Source organism: Enhydra lutris, unplaced genomic scaffold (assembly GCF_002288905.1).
Source record: "Enhydra lutris kenyoni isolate GAN:26980312 unplaced genomic scaffold, ASM228890v2 scaffoldscaffold5, whole genome shotgun sequence".
NCBI classification, from domain to species: Eukaryota; Metazoa; Chordata; class Mammalia; order Carnivora; family Mustelidae; genus Enhydra; species Enhydra lutris.
In genome coordinates, this window is record NW_019154089.1 from 2,597,552 (window position 1) to 2,618,068 (window position 20,517).

At 40.2% G+C, this 20,517-nt stretch overlaps 1 protein-coding gene across 1 annotated transcript; it reads left to right on the forward strand.

The window, feature by feature from the left end:
- The first annotated feature begins 209 nt into the window (after positions 1-209).
- Positions 210-19,932, forward strand: LOC111140959 (cell division cycle 23). The gene is made up of 16 exons (XM_022493234.1): positions 210-397; positions 480-552; positions 3,073-3,210; positions 4,643-4,685; positions 5,672-5,777; positions 5,883-6,015; positions 7,571-7,748; positions 7,835-7,932; positions 8,081-8,162; positions 17,147-17,300; positions 17,421-17,540; positions 17,875-17,950; positions 18,264-18,325; positions 18,457-18,535; positions 18,614-18,733; positions 18,930-19,932. The coding sequence occupies exons 1-16, from the start codon at positions 237-239 to the stop codon at positions 19,098-19,100; spliced, it is 1,794 nt and encodes a 597-aa protein (XP_022348942.1). The 5' UTR covers positions 210-236; the 3' UTR covers positions 19,101-19,932.
- The last annotated feature ends 585 nt before the right edge of the window (positions 19,933-20,517 follow it).

A 20,517-nucleotide genomic window follows, 5' to 3' on the forward strand; every position in this document is an offset into this window, starting at 1 on the left:
CTTTTTAAAAATCCCCCTACATCTTCTCTAATTCTAACTTTCCCGCCCCAGTAGCTCTTGAGCAATCGGAGATGGGATTGTCCCTTCTTTCCCCGCCTCTTGGTGACGTTAAGAGAAGTCACCCCTCTCATTGGACATTCTGGAGCAGAAGCCTACCAATATCTGGCAGACTTTTTTGGTGCAGACGGACCGCTAGTATTATCGCTGGTGATTGGCTGGAGTGACGAGCCAGGAAAATGGCTGCTAGTCCGTCTGTAGTCCCGGTGGCTGTGACTGCTGCGGTGATCCCCGTCCTGTCACCCAGCAGCGATTTCTCAAATTTGCGAGAAATTAAGAAGCAGCTGCTACTCATCGCAGGCCTTACCCGGGAGCGGGGCCTGCTACACAGTAGCAAATGGTGAGATGTCGGGGTCGAAAGGGGCTGGACTTGGATCCTTGGCCTTTGGGGCCGTGGAGCTAATTCAGTTTGGGTGTTCCAGGTCCGCGGAGTTGGCCTTCTCCCTCCCCGCCTTGCCTCTGGCGGAGCTGCAGCCGCCGCCGCCTATTACAGAGGTAAGGATTTCCATCTCTGCTAGCGCTCCTCATCAACCCGAAGAGTTACCGAGTGCACTGTCGCTGGATGGGAGCATAATGCTTATCAGGAGTGTTTGTGGAGGGAATTCAAGCATTTAAAGAGCTGAATGTTCTAAGCGATTTTATCAGTGTGGGTTTGTTGATCTTTGTAAAGATTTGGTGGTGCTTTACTTAAGCTGGAGAAAATTAGTAAACAGTCCTTAAAAGACTTAAGCCTTTTAAGGTTTTGTAGCCCAGACCAATGTTCTTTACGACGAGGAGGATCAAAATTTTTGTTTTTTTAAAAGATTTGTCAGAGAGTGAGAGAGCGAGAGAGCACGCACAAGTAGGGGGAGTGGTAGGCAGAAGGAGAAGCGGGTTTCCCTCAGAGCAAGGAGCCGGATGTGGGACTGGAACCCAGGACCCTGGGATCAAGACCTGAGCTGAAGGCAGAGGTTCAACGCACTGAGCCACCCAGGACTACACAGAAGACTCAAAGGTTTTAACAACAGTGTGAAACTGGCTTTGGATTCAAATAGTTCTGGGTTCAAATCTCAGCTACACTAGTGACTTTGGGCAACTTACATAATATGCTGAGCCACACATTTCATTTGTGAAATGCAGATAATAACAGTATCTGCTTTAAGGGGATATAGAGAAAATTAAATGAGATACGAATATATTTCATATATGATCTATATAGCAGGTATTTTTACATAGTCTGTATAGTCTGAATGATTTTCATCATAATCCATTTCGTTTTTCTTGAAGATGCCACTTCTTTACCCCAGAAACCATGAGTATTTCCTACTCCAGAAGGTATATTGGAGATGAGAGGGGATGGGGAAGGAAAAAAGAAAATGGTGAGAGGATATGAAAAAGGACACTAGAGGAGTGCCTGTGTGGCTCAGTGGTTAAAGCCTCTGCCTTTGGCTCAGGTCATGATCCCAGGGTCCTGGGATGGAGCTCCAAATCCAGCTCTCTGTTCGGTGGGAGCCTGCCCCCGCCCTCTGCCTGCCTCTCTGCCTACTTGTGATCTCTCTCTCTCTGTCAAATAAATAAAAAAAACTTAAAAATTAAAAAAAAAAAAATAAAGGCCACTAGACTCCTAAGCTGAATGGATATATTTAGAACTTGTTCCAATGAAGGAAACACTGAATATGTTTTGGTTCCAGTTTTGTTCTGATAATATTTGCAGCAAGAGGGATAAGGAGAATGAAGTTATTAAAGTTTTAATCAACTTACCCCTAGAATTTGTGAGGATTGTATGCTTTTTTAACTTAAATATGCATCATCTCTTTTATTTACATACAGAATTATGTCTGTGTTCTGTGCCTTTTGCAATACTAACATGTCAAAACTTTTGAAGTATAAACATAAGTAATTGCACAGTATATTGCATTTTTTTAAGACATTATTCATTTATTTGTCACAGAGAGAGAGAGAGCAACAGTAGTGGGGAGAGACAGGCAAAGGGAGAAGCAAACTCCCTGCTGAACAAGGAGCCTGATGCGGGACTCGATCCCAGGACCCTGAGATCATGACCTGAGCCCAAGGCAGACAGTTAACCAACTGAGCCACCCAGGCATCCCACTATATTACATTTTTGTACATATTTGAAAGACTAGAAGAGGCAAATACCAGATATTAATGCTAGACATTTTCCATGATGTTTCCACTATTTCCTCCTCAAATCTCTACTACTTGCTCCATTTTACTAATAAAGGAATTCTCAGGGGTGCCTGGGTGGCTCAGTCGTTAAGCATCTGCCTTCGGCTCAGGTCATGATCCCAGGGTCCTGGGATCTAGTCCTGCATCTCTGTCAAATAAATTAAAAAAATATTTTAATTAAAAAAATAAAATAAAAAAGAAAGGAATTCTCAGAGAAACTAAGTAACTTCCCTATTAATGTCATGAAACCAGTAATTTAAGGAATCGCAATTTGAATCCAGGTCCCTAACACTAAAGTCTATGCAACTCCCACTACATTTAAAGAAACAGTACACGTTTCTGAGTGTATTAGTTTAGTTTTTTAAATTTTTATTTTTTTCCCCAACTTTTTATTTTGAAAAAAAGTTCCATAACCTTAGGGAGCACCTGGGTGGCTCAGTCAGTTAAGTGTCTGCCTTCAGCTCAGGTCATGATCTCAGGGTCCTGGGATAGAGCCCTACATCGAGCTCTCTGCTCTTTGGGGAGCCTCCTTCTTGCTCTCCCTCTGCCCCTCCCCCTGCTCGTTCTCTGTCTGTCTCCTCTCTGTCAAATAAATAAATAAAAATTTTTAAAAATTTCCATAACCTTAGTTTGTAATAAAATAATATACAAAAATAATTTATACATATATGTATATGTAAATAAATATATATATATGCTAGGTTTTTGGGAGGAACAAAATACTTCTTCTTACATCTTGAAATTAATGAGTATACTTCTTTTTTTGTTAATGGATATGCTTCTTGAATTTTAATTTTTATTGTCTTATATAAACTTACTTAAACTTCCATAAACTTGTCTCTCTTCTAGGAGGATGCCCAGGATATGGATGCTTACACCCTGGCCAAAGCCTACTTTGATGTTAAAGAGTATGATCGCGCAGCACATTTCCTGCATGGCTGCAATAGCAAAAAAGCCTATTTTCTATACATGTATTCCAGATATCTGGTGAGGACCATTTTAAGATGTCATTCTGCCTTCAGTGAAACATCCATATTTAACACCAAGGGGGAAAACTTTAATCTTTTAAATAGTTTAGCAGTAGTCTTCTTGTTAAATGTACTTTATACTTAACAGTAATAAAGAGAGTATAAAAAAAAAGTTAAAAAATGACAGTATTAAAAGAAAATATTAAAACAATCCATAGGGCGCTTGGCTGGCTATTTTGTGGAGCATGTGACTTTTTGATCTCTCAGGGTCATGAGTTTGAGCTCATGGGTGTAGAGCTTTGGGTGTAGAGCTTACTTAAAAAAATATTTTTAAAAAATTGACAATATATTTTTTTAAGTTTTATTTTTAACTCATGAGCCCAAGATCATAAGTCGTGTGCTCTTCTGACTGAGCCAGCCAGGTGCCATGATAATACTCATTATTGACAAAGGTGTGAGGCAATAGACTGCCTATTTTGGTAGTAAAAGTTCATAAAGAGGTTTTAGAAATCAATTTTGGCAGATTATGTCCATATGAAATACTGTGACCAGACAACTCTACTTTTAAGAAACTTGTCAAATAGAAATACTTCAATATATGCACAAGGATATATGAATAGGGATATTTATTATTTTTTGTGATAGCCATAAAATGTCAATAACCTAAATAGTCATTGTTGATTCTTGCCTGAAGTATTCTTTTTTTTTTTTTAAGATTTTTTTTATTTATTTGACAGAGAGATCACAAGTAGGCACAGAGGCAGGCAGAGAGAGGGAGGGAAGCAGGCTCCCCGCTGAGCAGAGAGCCTGATGTGGGGCTTGATCCCAGGACCCGAGATCATGACCTGAGCTGAAGGCAGAGGCTTAACCCACTGAGTCACCCAGGTGCCCCTTGCCTGAAGTATTCTTTAATGTGATGTTGCAAAGTGATGATTTTCCACACCAGTGTTCTCTCTACATTTACTACTTGCCACTTGGCATTCTATACTATACATGAGCTTTTCCTCCCCTTCTTCTCCATTTATTTATTTAATATCAAAGATTCATATATTTGTAATTGTTTGTTATTTAGTACTTTACCTAATTAGTTTGGTCCTCGGATTATTTCAGATTTAACCTTTGGGAGCCCTTGAATTATTTAAAAGTAGTGACTGTGGGGCGCTGCGGTGACCCAGTTGAGTCTCTGATTCTTGGTTTCCATTCTGGTTTGATCTCATGGTTGTAGGATCCATGTTGGGCTCTGCACTCAGTATCTGCTTAGGACTCTTCCTCTGCTCTTCCCCCTCTCTCTAAAATAAATAAATCTCTAAAAAGTAAAAAATAAGAGTAGTGGCTGGTAGTATTTGCCATTTGGTTGGACTTGGGCCCTTTATCTGGAGTCAGGTTGCTAGTTTTAGAATGAGTTTCAAAATAAACTGAGATAAGATCTTTTTATTGATTTTCTCTTACAGTCTGGAGAAAAGAAGAAGGACGATGAAACAGTCGATAGCCTAGGTATGAATTTCTTTCCCTTATCTTTTGGACTAAAGCAGGGGTTGCACACTTAAATGCCTACATGAGCCAGGCAGGTAATATAAATAAATGTGTGAAGTGGACCTAGGGGGACTGTTACAAATTGGGGAGCACAACTTCCTGCTTGTTACATACCTCCGGCTGAGGACTATCTTAAGGAAATGTGGGCCTAGTGTTATCAAGGCTTTCTTCCCTTGGCCCTACACTGTTCTTTGGAACCTGAAGCTAAAAATTCTGATTTTTAGTTGTGGCTTGTGATTTTTAAACGTTGATAACTTTCGAATTTTCAAAACCCTCTGCCGGCCTGGGGCACCTGGGTGGCTCAGTCAGTTGGGTGTCTGACTCTTGATTTTGGCTTGAATCATGATCTCAGGGTCCTGAGGTTGAGCTCCACTAGAAGATCCATGCTTAGTTGGGAGTTTACTTGAGATTCTCTCTGCCTGTCTCTCTCTCTCTCTTCCCTCACCCCCCCCACCACTTACACTATCTCTCTCTGTCTAAAATAAATAAATACATCTTTTTTTTTTTTTTTTTTAAGATTTATTTATTTATTTGACAGACAGAGATCACAAGTAGGCAGAGAGTCAGACAGAGAGGGGGAAGCAGGCTCCCTGCCGAGCAGAGAGCCTGATGCGGGCCTTGATCCCAGGACCTTGGGATCATGACCTGAGCCGAAGGCAGAGGCTTTAACCCACTGAGCCACCCAGGTGCCCCAAATAAATACATCTTAAAACAACAACAACAAACAACCTCTGTGGATCTAACAACATATGACTGCAGACCAGTTATCAGTTTTAATTTCTAGAACAAAGTAAATGGATTGTATAAGATGTTGGCCACTTCTCAGCATTCTTACATAACTGGTGTAAGTTCCAGTTGTAACTTTGGCATCAACCAAATTCACATTTCATAGGTCTATGAAATGAACATTGGCAATCTTTCCTTAGATGTGAGATTTTATTTCCTAGGTCCGCTGGAGAAAGGACAAGTAAAAAATGAGGCACTTAGAGAATTGAGGGTGGAGCTCAGCAAAAAACACCAGGCTCGTGAACTTGATGGATTTGGCCTTTATTTGTAAGTGTCAGAGTAATTTGGATTTTTCTATAACATTTTCTCCTGAGTAGAGGGGAGGTGTTATGAAACATTAACTTCTCCTGTAATTGCTTCTTGCCTTCCTAGATACGGTGTGGTGCTTCGAAAACTGGACCTGGTGAAAGAGGCCATTGATGTGTTTGTGGAGGCTACTCATGTTTTGCCTTTGCATTGGGGAGCCTGGCTAGAACTCTGTAACTTGATTACAGACAAAGAGATGGTAAATTGAGAAATTTATATGAATGAACTTCTGCTCCAAGTCTTATGTAATTCTGTAATGGGATGGGAGGAGAGAGGTTTGCTAAACTTTTGCTTGTAGCTAGGTCTTTGCTCCTTCTCTAATCTCTTTCACTGCTGGAATTTCAGTCTTCATTTAAAAGTCTAATGTCTGGCTCTTGGCTGGTAGTTGCTGTTGTATTTATGTGTAGTTATATTAGAGTATCTTCTCTTTATTTCATGTTTCCACATTCGAGTTTTACTGTAACTTGTTGTATAAACTAAATGTTAGTATACTTTGTTTCCTTATTCCAGAAATACTATAGGAAAGGTTTCTCTGACATCAAGGATTATATTAAAAACATTTTTAAGGTCTCTTCTGGGCTGTCCTAGGACTCCATAAAGATTTATAGATTTGTTAATGAAATAATGTATATGGAAACTGCTTTATAAACAGCAATCCTTTTATTAGTCATTGTTAGAAGACATTGTCTATAGAGTTTGTTTTGCCATTCTTCAGTAGTTAATGGAATTGATAATACACTTCATTTTGTTGGCTTTGAAGAGCCAAAGGCTGGTTGATTTCCCCCAATAATGATATGTGTTGCTAAATCTGTGTCTGAAATCTTATCTTGGTTTATTCCTATTCATTATCTCTAACTGCCTGATAGACTTTTATTGAAAGTTTGTTTTATCTCTGAACTCAAAATATGCAAAACCAAGTTTCTGATCTTGCCTGACAAATTCTCATTCTTCCTCCCAGCTTGAGAGACTCTCTTGATAGCATCACTGTTTCTCAAGACACCCAGTCTTGATGCTGCACGGTCATATTTGTTCTCTTTCTCTTACTCTTCTTACGTCTAGTCATTTGCCAGACCTTGCCATGGTTTTCTTCTTATATAATATCTCTTTCTCTTGGTTTTCTTCGCTATCTTGGTTTTCAACATAGATTTGGATTACTTATAATTATTAGCTACTTTTCTGTCTAGCTTTTCCATTTGTACACTCCCATTCCCAAGCTATCGTGTATAGTGTTTTCAAACTTACTCTTAAAACACCCATGTCATCATGTCATTCTCTTGCCCAAAATTGTAGTGGTCTCCTATTGCATCCCACTTGCTATTGCACCACAGTACCTGCCCTACCAGTTCAGTCTTATTTTTTCACTACTTTTGAGCACATAGCTTCCCCTTAAACTAAGCTAGTTTCCTCATCCTATTTATGTACACTCATCAGGATTGTTTTGCCTGTGTTTATGTTGTTGCCCTGCTTAGAATGTTCTTTTTTTCCTCTTCCTCTCTCTTTTTTCTTTTCAAATTCTAACCATCCTCTAAGACTCATCTGAAATCCTATCTTTGAAGTCTTCCTCAACTAGGTCATTCCTTCCTATTGTGCTTGTGAGTCCTGCTCACTTAATTGAATTGCCTTGTGTTCATTGTTAGGTGTTCTCATAAAGTTTTGGTGATAAATTTCTTTAGACAATAAAGATAGTTCCTTGATGTTCATTTGGGAGAGAGGTCAAAGTATATTAAGTGTGTCCCTCTCTCTCCTGCTGGCAGCTGAAGTTCCTGTCTTTGCCAGACACCTGGATGAAAGAGTTTTTTCTGGCTCATATATACACAGAGTTGCAGTTGATAGAGGAGGCCCTGCAAAAGTATCAGAATCTCATTGATGTGGGCTTCTCTAAGAGCTCATATATTGTTTCCCAAATTGCAGTTGCCTATCACAATATCAGAGGTGAGTGAATAAGGACAATGAAATACCATCAAATCCTGAAGGTAGCACTGTATTGTTTTCTAAACTTTCTTATCTTCTTTATACAGATATTGACAAAGCCCTATCTATTTTTAATGAGCTAAGGAAACAAGACCCTTATAGGATTGAAAATATGGACACATTCTCCAACCTTCTTTATGTCAGGGTGAGCTGCTTCCTTTGCTTAGTCTTGTTCAAGTTCTTTTGTGCTTTAATCTCCAGGATTGGATTGTCACTGGGTTGTGTTAGCCATGAGAAATATAGTTCACAGAGTTCCTCACTTTTGCTTAGATTGTCTTTCTTTTTTCTTCCAGAGCATGAAATCTGAGTTGAGTTATCTGGCTCACAACCTCTGTGAGATAGATAAATATCGTGTAGAAACATGCTGTGTAATTGGTAAGAGACTACTTTTTTAAGATTTGTTTTCCTTATAAGTAATACAAATGTAAGAATAATGGTATAAAAGCATCAAGGATAACAAAATCATAGACTGTAGAATGTAAAAACTGGGTATAATCCCACCTCCAAGATTGGTGAACATGACTCCAGAATATTTTTCTGTGTGAATACTAAAAATGAGAATGTAGGTGCGTGTGTGTGTATAATTTGCTTGCAAAACTGTATCATTATAAACACTGATTTGTAACTTCCTCTTTTTTTTTTAACCGTTTATCTTTTCCATCGTTTTATTTAGTACATCTAGATTTGTATTATTTTGATGGCTGTTTGGTATTACATAGATGTGCTATCATTTTTATGCAATCATTTTCTATTGTGTAAGTTGTGGCCACTGTTTGTTGATATAAAAATAGTTTCGGGAACCATCTTGTGGGTGTGGATGTATGTGTGTGCATGTGCAAAATGGTATTGTTTTGTTCTGTTTTAGATTTTATTTATTTATTTGAAAGCGAGAGATACAGCAAGAGAGAGAACACAAGCAGGGGGAGTGGAAGAGGGAGAAGCAGGCTCCCTGAGACCTGATCCCAGGACCCTGAGATCATGACTTGAGCTGAAGGCAGACACTTAATGACTGAGCCCCAAAATGGCAGTTTTATTAAAGATCGGGGTACAGGATCTGTGGGCAGAAAGAACTGTTGTGCTGGGGTCTTGAGGAGTGGGGATTATATACTTGGAGTAGGGGGAAGGAAAAGGGAGGTTTCAAAAGAACTTTCATATGCTAAAGAGGACTGACCTATAAAATACTGAAGGCCTTGTCATTTTCAAGTTAAGATTGTTTTCCCCTCTAGCAAGGTATTAACTTTAAGATAGTTGGGAGATTCCGAGAAAATCACACATGTCCCATTCTGGAATGGGGGTTTGGGGGAGGTTGTAGGCTGTCAGCTTATGCTTTGTCTTCAGGTTGCCTTCTGCCCTCTCATCATTTCCCCTCTGAACAATTTTGACCCTTAAATCTTCAAGGTTGTTGAAGGTGGAAGATCTCATCTTTTGTAACTTCTTCCTGCTGAGTAGGGGTGTAGCGATGCCCCTACCTAGGGTCAACATTGTTCAGTTGGGGAACACATAGGGGAGTTATGAAAAGGGAGACAGCTGAATCCAACACAGTTAACATATATGAACTTTCTTGAGTAGAAGGGGTCATCTGTTGATGTGAAGTCATTGTAGGTGTAGAGTCTTGGCACCAAGCAGAGAGATACTGAAAAAGACAATGCATTAAGAGGAGTATGGCTATAAAGAAGTCTAATAAAGAGATCCTTAATAATTGACCATAATTTTCCTCCAATCCAGGAGTTTAAAGGAAAGAGATCATTTAAAGCACCATTTTGAGTATTCATGTCAGTTAAAGACCCAGAAATATTTTTGTGATAATTTGAAATAAATACACAGCATTCTGTTCTTATGATAGCGCAGGTTCTGCCTTGTGCAAGAGTTAAAGCACCTAATGTCATTCTATTTTGTAAAGCTGCCTTACACATTTGTATTACTTTAGTATTTAATGGAGAAATGTTATTTTGAGTGTCATTTAGGGATTTGACCATGTACTTATTAAGAGCTTCTTTGTGTCAAACAACATCCTCCAGTCTTAAAGAGGGAACAAAGATGGATGTTGTGTCATAACAACAAGACACAGGGCATATCCACCATTGTTTTAAATTTGGAAGGTTAGCTGGGTTGGTTATGGTTTTAATAATGCGTCCATGCGGGGCGCCTGGGTGGCTCAGTGGGTTAAAGCCTCTGCCTTCAGCTCAGGTCATGATCCCAGGGTCTTGGGATCGAGCCCCACATCAGGCTCTCTGCTCAGCAGGGAGCCTGCTTCCTCTCCCTCTCCCTCTGTCTGCCTCTCTGCCTACCTGTGATCTATGTCTGTCAAATAAATAAATAAAATCTTAAAAAAAAAAAATAATGTGTCCATGCATCCAGGCAAAACCCAGAGTACCTCGGCCTATCCAGCCTGGGGGAGCAGTGGCCACAAGTTATAGTCATGTAGCCATTGAGTCCCAGCCAAGAGCCGGCCATCTAATACTGGGCCTTCTTGAATTGCAGTCAGGATATTAAGGGCTATTTGGTTTTGGAGAGTCATCCTTTGAATTTGTGTGAATTTCAGGCCCATTTGATGGGGGACTTATGGCTTGATAATAATCCCCCTTTCTTTAAATTGCACCATGGACATATAGGACTAGGATGGCATATTTTATATGTATAAAAGTATAAATATTTTTAAGGCTTTTGCCAATTGCAAAGCACAGGTCGGGGCTACAAATTCTGCTTTGGGGCAGACGTGTTTGCTGATAGGGCTTTGGCCTCAGCAGTCTAAGTTAGACTGACTATAGCATACCCAGCTTTTCTTACCCCTTTTTCATGAAACAGCTGCCATTGGTAAACCAACTGTCATCTGCATTTTTGATAGGTGAATCTTTTGTTGTTGTTTTTTTTTAAAGATTTTATTTATTTATTTGACAGAGATCACAGGTAGAGAGGCAGGCAGAGGGGGAGGGGGAAGCAGGCTCCCCACTGAGCAGAGAGCCCGATGCGGGGCCATTCCCGGGACCCCGGCTCCATGACCTGAGCTGAAGGCAGAGGCTTTAAAACACTGAGCCACCCAGGTGCCCCTAGGGGAATCTTTCAAATCTGGTTGACTAGAATAAGCAAGATCAATGACCTCTGAACAGTTATGCTCTATAGAGGTTATGATGGTCAGGTCCATGCATAAGGGTAGCTGGGTTTAAAGTTTGACAGATTTTAAGTATTATTTCAGGCATATCTATAAGCATTGCTTGGTGTTTAATAAGTCAGTTTCCCATGGGATGCCTGGGTGGCTCAGTTGGTTAAGCATCTACCTTCGGCTCAGGTCATGATCCCAGTGCTGAGGGATCGAATCCTGCATCGGGCTCCTTGCTCGGCAGGGAGCCTACTTCTCCCTCTGCCAGCTCTGCCTGCAGCTGTCCCTGATTGTGCACTCTTGCTCTCTGATAAATAAATAAAATCTTAAAAAAGAAAAAGGTCAGTTTCCCAACATCCCTTGGTGGCTTTTGGTTTCTAAGACACTCTGGACCTGATGTGAAGTCATTACAGTCAGGGACTGTCCCATAGTGAGCTTTGAGGCTCCCTTTACCAGGAAGGCTGTTACATACTTGGCTAAAGACTTTGTTTGCGATTGCACCTGAATAGAGGTGGCTTCTAGAATAAATACGACTACAAGGGATGAAACCATCAAGAAGCCCCCGCTCTTTAAAAGACATTTATTTATTTATTTATTTGAGAGAGAGCACGAGCAAGGGGAGGGGCAGAGGGAAAGGGAGAAGCAGACTACCCACTAGATGCTACCAAACCTCTTCCCCCAGTTGTGACAACCAAAAATATATGCAGATAACTGTCAAATCTTGAGGTTAGACTCATCCGTGGTTGAGAGCCATGGCCCTATGTACTCCACCACACTAGTATGACCTGATCATCAGTTGACATCAACACATCAGTAGCCACTTTTGGATGAAAGTAAGCTTGGTTGTGATTGAAAGCCTCGGTTCCCTAGAAACAAAAGGGAGATGTCTGTTGCTGGGTGTGCGATGACACTGCGTTGAGATCATACATTTGTATCTTTCTAGGTCAGGAAGTTCTTAAACCAATAGAATTTCAGTCCATCAATTCACTATTTCTAGCTCATGAGGAAGTTGTAGTTCAGTATGAGAAAAAAGCATTAAAAAAATGTAATAGGGGGTGCCTGGGTGGCTCAGTCTTTAAGTTGCTGCCTCCAGCTCAGGTCATGATTCTGGAGTCCTGGGATCGAGCCCCACATTGGGCTCACTGCTCGGCAGGGAGTCTGCTTCTCCCTCTTCCACCCCTACTGCTTGTGTTCCCTCTCTCGCTGTGTGTCTCTCTGTCAAATAAATAAAATCTTAAAAATAAAAATGTAACAGGAACTATTGGAATGTGAGAGTGGGAGTAAGTGATCTTTTCAGTGTCAGCATTATGAAGAAAAGATAAAGTCTGTTATGAGGGTAGAACTCTCTTTTATTCAGAAAACAACTTTTGAGCATCTTCTGAGTGCCAGGGACTGTACTTTGTATTGTAGTACCTACCCTAATTGCCTATTGAGGAATACTAATAAGAAAATAACTATAATGCAGTGGGTTGAGTGTTAGGATTGAGGTAAACTAAAGATACTGAGAGAGTTCATACAAAAGATACCTAATTTAGCGTATGATTAGGGAAGTCTTCTTGAGAAGATGGTGCTTGAAGGCTGGGCAGAAGTAAAAGAGTTCAGTAAGGAAGGAAAAGGATTGACTTGGGAAGGGCATTGCACTGCAGAGGCACTGAAATATGAAACAGGCATTGGGCATGAAGGAGCTCCTTGTCTGGAAGCATGGTGTAGGAGGTGGAAATGTTCAAAAAGGGGCCAGATCTTGATGGGTCTTTTATGCCTTGCTGAACATTTGGATCTTATTTTGAAAGTGGTAGGAGTCTTCTGAAGAATTTTTAATCAGAGAGTGATGAAAGTTCTCAGATTTTCATTTTCAAATGATGACTGTAGTCAATGTGCTGGAAGAATTAGATAAAGGGCAAGACTAGAATCGGGGAGACCAGCTAGGAGATTTTTGCAATAATCTAGTCTAGGGATAATGATGAGAGCCTATGAGGTATTGGCAGGAAGGATGGAGAGAGGCTATTAGACTTAGAAGATATTTAGGAAATAGAAGAAACAGGATTTGGCAACTGGGTAACCAGAAGGGCAACAGTGCCCTGTATGTGAAGAAAGAAAACAGGTTGGGGAGATAAGGAACAATCCTTTTTTTCACCTCTTGACCTAGAGCCAATTAAAATAAAAGAAGACATATATCTGAAGAGTAATGATTTAGGAGTTTTTTGTTTTTTTAAATAATCATTTGAGGTGAACTTTTTTTTTTTAAAAGATTTTATTTATTTGAGAGAGAGAGAGATAGCAAGAGAAAGCACAAGGTGGGGGGTGGGGGGCTTAGGAGGAGGGAGGGAGAAGTGGACTCCCCACTGAGCAGGGAGCCTGAGTTGGGGAGTGGGGCTCTATCCCAGGCCCAGGGAGTGTGACCCGAGGTGAGGGCAGACGCTTAGCCAACTGAGCCCACCTAGGCGCCCCTTGAGGTGAACTCCTTAATGAACTGTTTTTTTCTATATCTGTAAATGGCCAGCACAGTGCTTGACATGGTAAATAAATGTTTGTTGAATTCAGCCCACCTACCTTAAAAATAAAAAATAAGGATTATTAGTTCATGGCTAAAAAATATACTTCAGCTTTCACATTGTAGCCAGTTCAGAGGAATTAAAAAGGAGAAAGAAGAATGGAGAGAAGAAAAGAAACTGAGGACCCGAAAGAATGAACTCTCTTATGAATAGAGTGGTGGCAGGGATCTCCTGTTTGTTTAGTCCTTGCTTCTCCTCTTAGGTCATGATACCAATTGATTTTTTCCCTCTGTGTCTTTTCTGGAGTCCCAATCTCTGAGAGGCATCACTTAAATATATATAACAGCATATACTATCGAACAATGTAGTTAAGTTTGGACTCTGGAATCAGGCTACTCAGTTTAAATCTTGGTTCTACTAGTAACTAGCTGAGTGACCTTGGGCTTAACCTGTTTATGCTGTAGTTTCCTCAATAAAGGCATAAACAGTAGATCCTTCTCTCAGGTAATTGTCATGAGGATTAGATAAATTAATGCCTAGAAAGCACTTATAACAATGTAGGTTGCCCAGCATGTTGTAACCTTCGTTATACTTTGGCTCTTCCAAATAAGATAAAACAAAACAAAACAAAACAAAACAAAACAAAAAAACCAGATCTCATTTACTTGGTCATTGCTCAAAACTTGGCTTGTTCTGACTTATTTAATGTCTCTGTCATCCTCACTCCTTTAGCACCTAGGGCTTATATAGGGCTATATCCCTTTTTCTGGGTGCGAAATCAGTATTTTGGCCTAGAAATGTGCCATGTTGATACATAGAGCTTTCATTCCTTCCCTTTTCCTACTCCCTAGCTAATGACTATTTAGGTTATTTTTTCATTTGTACTGTTAGAAACATTTTGTTTCATAGCTACAACAGAAACAGGATTTGTGGGGTTTTAAAATTATTATTAAGTATAATGTTACGTTAGTTTCAGGTGTACAACAGAGATTTGATAATTCTGTATTTTTTTCTTTTTAAGATTTTGTTTATTTATTTGACAGAGATCACAAGTAGGCAGAGAAGCAGGCAGAGAGAGAGGAAGGAAAGCAGGCTCCCTGCTGAGCAGAGAGCCCGATTTGGGGCTCGATCCCAGGACCCTGGGATCATGACCTGAGCCGAAGGCAGAGGCTTTAACCCACTGAGCCACCCAGGTGCCCCGACAATTCTGTATACTACTGAACACTCATTATAATAAGCACAGTCACCATACCAAGTTATTACAGTATTATTGACTGTATTCCCTATGCTGTACTTTGTAGTCTGTGACTTACTTACTTTATAACTAGAAATGTGTACCTTGTAATTATTCTTTTCTAAAAATAGCTTTATTGAAAAAAACCCAGCTTCATTGAGGTATAATTTAAAACTATAAAATTTACCAACTTTAAGGTTACAATTCAGTGAATTTTTATAAATTTGTACAGTTGTGTAACCATAGCCATAAATCCAGTTTAGAATACTCTGGCACCCTTGGAAGTTCCCTTAAATGTGTTTGCAGTCAGTCCCCCTTGCATTCCCCAGCAGCCACAGATTTGCCTTCTCACTCTATATTTTGCCTTTTCTTGAAATTTTCATGTAAATGGAATTTTGGAATATTTAGTCTTATTGTGTAAAGAAGCTTATAAGCTTCTTTTACTTAGCTGTTTCCAAAGTTACCCATGTTGTAACATGTATCAGTAGTTCTTTCCTTTTTTTTTTTTTTTTTAAAGATTTTATTTATTTATTTGACAGAGAGATCACAAGCAGGCAGAGAGGCAGGCAGAGAGAGAGGAGGAAGCAGGCTCCCCTAGAGAGCAGAGAGCCCGATGTGGGGCTCGATCCCAGGACTCTGAGATCATGACCTGAGCCGAAGGCAGTGGCTTAACCCACTGAGCCACCCAGGCGCCCCAGTTCTTTCCTTTTTAAAGATTGTATTTATTTATTTGACAGAGAGAGAGATCACAAGTAGGCAGAGAGGCAGGCAGAGAGAGAAACAGGCGGAGAGAAACAGGCTCCCTGCTCAGCAGAGAGCCCGATGCGTTCTCTATCTCAGGACCCTGAGACCATGACCTGAGCCTGAGGCAGAGGTGTAACCCACTGAGCCACCCAGGCGCCCCAGTTCTTTCCTTTTTAATGTTGACTAGTATTCCATTGTTTAGAGATATACATTTTGTTTATCCATTAACCAATTGACATAAGACAGATGGCTTCTATACCCTTTCTGCAAATAAAATCTTTCAAAAAATGCCAAAAGCTTTCACTTGTTCTCTTCAGGACCAATGCTAATAGACCTGCTTTGATTCTTGTGGAAGAGAGGAGCTCAGAGCTCTGCCTTTTTATCCTTTGAGGACCTCTTTAGAAACCTAGGAATATAGTTGGAAAACTACCAAGCTAAAACATACTACAGATATTTCCTACTTTTTTTCATTGTTGTTTTTTGTTTAAAGATTTTATTTATTTGTCAGAGAGAGAGAGCACACAAGCAGGGGGAGTGGCAAGCAGAGGAAGAAGCAGGCTCCCCGCTGGGCAAGGAGCCTGATGCGGGGCAGGATCCCAGGACTCTGCGATCCTGACCTGATTGGAAGGCAGACACTTAATCTAACCGACGGAGCCATCCAGGTGTCCCTTTCTACCCTTTGTTAAGAAAATGTGGATAATTAAGGAGGGCATGTGATGTGATGAGCACTAGGTGTTATACCTAACCAAAGAATCATTGAACATGGGGTGCCTGGGTGAGTCAGTGGGTTAAGCCTCTGCTTTTGGCTCAGGTCATGATCTCAGGGTCCTGGAGTCAAGCCCTATATCAGGTTCTCTGCTCAGCAGGGAGCCTGCTTCTCCCGTCCCCCAGCCTGCCTACTAGTGATCGATCGATCGCTCTGTGTCAAATAAATAAAATCTTTTTTTTTTTAAAAAGATTTTATTTATTTATTTGTCAGAGAGAGAGAGCGAGAGTGAGCACAGGCAGATAGAGTGGCAGGCAAAGGCAGAGGGAGAAGCAGGCTCCCTGCTGAGCAAGGAGCCCGATGTGGGACTCGATTCCAGGACTCTGGGATCATGACCTGAGCCGAAGGCAGCCGCTTAACCAACTGAGCCACGCAGGCGTCCCAATAAATAAAATCTTTAAAAAAAAAAAAAAAGAAGCATTGAACCTTATGTTAAAAACTAATGATGTATATGTTGGCTATTGGCTAATTGAATTTTAGATTTAAAAAATGGAGGAAGGGGCGCCTGGGTGGCTCAGTGGGTTAATCCTCTGCCTTTGGCCAAGATCATGGTCTCAGGGTCCTGGATTCGAGCCCCACATTGGGCTCTCTGCTCAGCAGGGAGCCTGCTTCTCGCGCGAGCCCCCCTCCCCCACTGCCTTTCTGCCTACTTGTGATCTCTGTCAAATAAATAAATAAAATCTTTACAAAAATAATAATAATTAAAAATAAATAAAGAATAAAAAATGGAGGAAAAAAGAGAAAAAGAAAATGTGGATAAATGCTATATTCAGATGAAATAAACTGAAGAAAAACTTTTAAGTGTTAGGGAATTTTTTTTTTTTTTTTTTAAACCAGAATGTGTGATAGATGCAGTATATTTCCCAAGGTAATGATGATGTTCCCTTTGTATAAATTGGCTTTTCTGCAAACACTTTGGGGGAATGGGTTATAGTTTCATGTCTGCTCTGTGGAATGCTATTTTAGTGAGCTTATATTTTTACCTGTCTAGTTATTCATATATATATTTTTTTATTTTTCAATCAGGCAATTATTATAGTTTGCGTTCTCAGCACGAGAAAGCAGCCTTATATTTCCAGAGAGCCCTGAAATTGAATCCTCGGTATCTTGGGGCCTGGACACTGATGGGACATGAGTACATGGAAATGAAGAACACATCTGCTGCTATTCAGGCTTATAGGTGAGTTTCTAGTTGAGGGGGGAGGTGGAGGGGATTACTGTGATGTTAGGAGCCTCTCTTGAGCCTGTAAGTCGCTAACCTTGATTCTGCCCTCTAACCAGTCTCTCTTGCATTTTATAGACATGCCATTGAGGTCAATAAACGGGACTACAGAGCCTGGTATGGGCTTGGACAGACCTATGAAATCCTTAAGATGCCATTTTATTGCCTTTATTATTATAGACGGGCCCATCAACTTCGGTAAGTCTGGTGAATGATGTGTTTGTTATGAGAAGGGCTCATACTTTCCTTTACCTTTTGATAGGTACTGAAGAATCACAGTGAATGAATGGTTTTGACTCTTAGAGACCTGGGTTTAAACGTGCCGTATGCTTTTTGATCGTTTTTATGTAATGTATTCTAATGGGTTAATAGTTTAATTGTGAACACAAAATAATACAATTATATGAAGTATTGGATTAAAGATCAGTCACTGTATAGATTTGAAATAGTAGTCGGTGATGGTGTTTCCTTAAGGAAGGACTTTAGATTTTTTTTAAAGCCTTTGCTCAGACTGCCTATTCTTTTTTCTTAGGCCCAATGATTCTCGTATGCTGGTTGCTTTAGGAGAATGTTATGAGAAACTCAATCAACTAGTGGAAGCCAAAAAGGTACCTGTAATTGGGTTCTGCAGAATTGGGGTGGAAATTAGCAGTTTGGATGAACGGTTGGGCTCTCTGCTCTAGTTGTCCTTCATGCTGATCTATCTACATATGAAAGTCTTAAGTATTTATGGACTCATAGGCTAAAAAGCAAAGCAGAACTGACATTATCAGTGCGCCTATCAGTCTAGTAAAAATGCTTTGCATTCTGCAAGTCCACACTTCTGGGTGGCTTATAAGACTTGAGCCTTTATGTGGTAGGCCATGGCACATGGGACATTGGTCAAAGTGACCAGTTTATTATTTTTTTTTTTTTTGACAGTGTTATTGGAGAGCTTATGCCGTGGGAGATGTGGAGAAAATGGCTCTGGTGAAACTGGCAAAGTAAGTGAAAGGAGTGAAATGCTGTTGTTATTTCTGTTGGCTTCTCTGGTATGGTATATCATGTGTTTTTACTTTTATCACTGACTTGCTTTGAGATCTGATTTGTACTTACAGACCAATTTATTTTGTAGGCTTCATGAACAGTTGACTGAGTCTGAACAAGCTGCCCAGTGTTATATCAAATACATCCAAGATATCTATTCCTGTGGGGTATGTGTCATGAGCATCCAGAATTGGGTTGCTGATCTCATCCTGACCACCTCAGTCACTACTGCTTTCCCTGTCTAGGAAATAGTGGAGCACCTGGAGGAAAGCACTGCTTTCCGCTATTTGGCCCAATACTATTTTAAGTGCAAGCTGTGGGATGAAGCTTCAACTTGTGCCCAAAAGTGTTGTGCATTCAATGATGTGAGTAGCAGTTCTTTACTAAAGGGTTTGGATTTTAGGCTCAGACTTGGGATCTTTATTGTGACCTGAGGATGGAAGATGGGTGAGAAGTGGAAAGGATACCTTAACCCATGAAACTTCGATATCAGCATTTTAGAACTTGTTTTTGAGAATAGCTTTGGACATATTTTGAAACAGTTGCCTGACTTTGTTTCAGACCCGGGAAGAAGGGAAGGCCTTGCTCCGGCAAATCCTACAACTTCGGAACCAAGGCGAGACTCCTTCTACTGAGATGCCTGCTCCCTTTTTCCTCCCTGCCTCACTGTCTGCTAACAACACTCCCACACGCAGAGTTTCTCCACTCAACCTGTCTTCAGTCACACCATAGTTGGCTGCTTTCAAGCCAGCATATCACTAGAGCCATGTTAAGCCTTACCTCCGTGTAAGGAATGGCCAAGTCTGTTCTTCCAAGGACCTTGGTTTTTTTGTTTATACAGATGGAAATAGCTCCTTGGGGACAGTTTATAGAATCACCTTTGGTGTAGACTGACAGAAGAATCCTGGCAACAGTCTTTTGCCAGTTAGAAGCACTTCTATTTCCCTTCTGTTCAGAGAGTGGCTTCAGATCTTGGCCTTCTTCCCAGACCTCTTCTCCTCTAAAAAACATCCCTTTAACAGTACTTTAGCACAGGCAAGGCTTACAGGAACAAAGTTTCAATGATGCTGGGAGTGAGAGATTCCTTACAGAGGCATGGAAAGGAGAAAAGTATGCCATTCCACCCTCTGCAGGCAGTAGGGGCAATGTGTATCCTAGGGAGGTCAGGGCACTTGATAGACATGATCTCATCATTCTTGGATTTACGGAACAAGACTATGCTGTCAGAGGTAAGATTTGAACAGAGTGAAGCTATACATTTGTTCTTGCTTTGTGGGGACAGTCTTCTAAAACATCATTTTAAGGACTTTTCCTAGAAGCTTTCAAATAGAAAGGAGCCTACTAGAGTTGAATCAAAGAAGAGACAAAAAGAATCTTACTTTTTAGGGAACTATAGGATGGCAAAAGAGCCTATGGAGTTAGCTATACTCTTACTAAAGCAAATCAAGGAGGCAGGATTAATAGATAATTTCATGGACATTCAGGAGTGTTATGTTTTGTGACTATATAGACAAGAATAAACTCACTTCAAGCTGGTCTGTTGTAATAAATATTTTTGATGTTATTTTTCTCCCTCCTCTGTTATCTTCAACAAAATGGTTCAACTTCACTTGTTTAGATAAGGTAAAGAGAATCATTCTTGCTGTATTCTTGGAGGGTTTCAGGGCTGTCATGTGTATTCAGTAGGAGATAATATGCTCAATATTATATTACCTCCAGTAGGAGGTAATATGCTGAGACTATAATGTCCTCTGTAATAAATTTGAACTATATGCTGTGGATTATTCTGAGCTCAGGGCCCAGCCTTCATTATTTCCAGAACAAGTTTGTTAGCCAGTCACCTCTTCAGGAACGACACTTCATTTTATATTAAGGTATCTATATTTTATATATATTTGTACATATATATATATTTAGTATAACTTTATATTAAGGACATTAGAGTATCTAATGTCCCTTGAATTCATTTCTTACAAGGCTTTTCTTAGCTTAGCTGTCCACTAGTTACATATCTCTACTGCCATTCCTGTTCAAGGTTCCAAGGGGCCCAAATGATGTTTAATTTTCAATTTTTTCCCTGTTTTAAAAGTCCCATTTTAATGAATTTGTTAAATTTGGAATTCAAACAAAAAATGTGAAAGAAACCCAC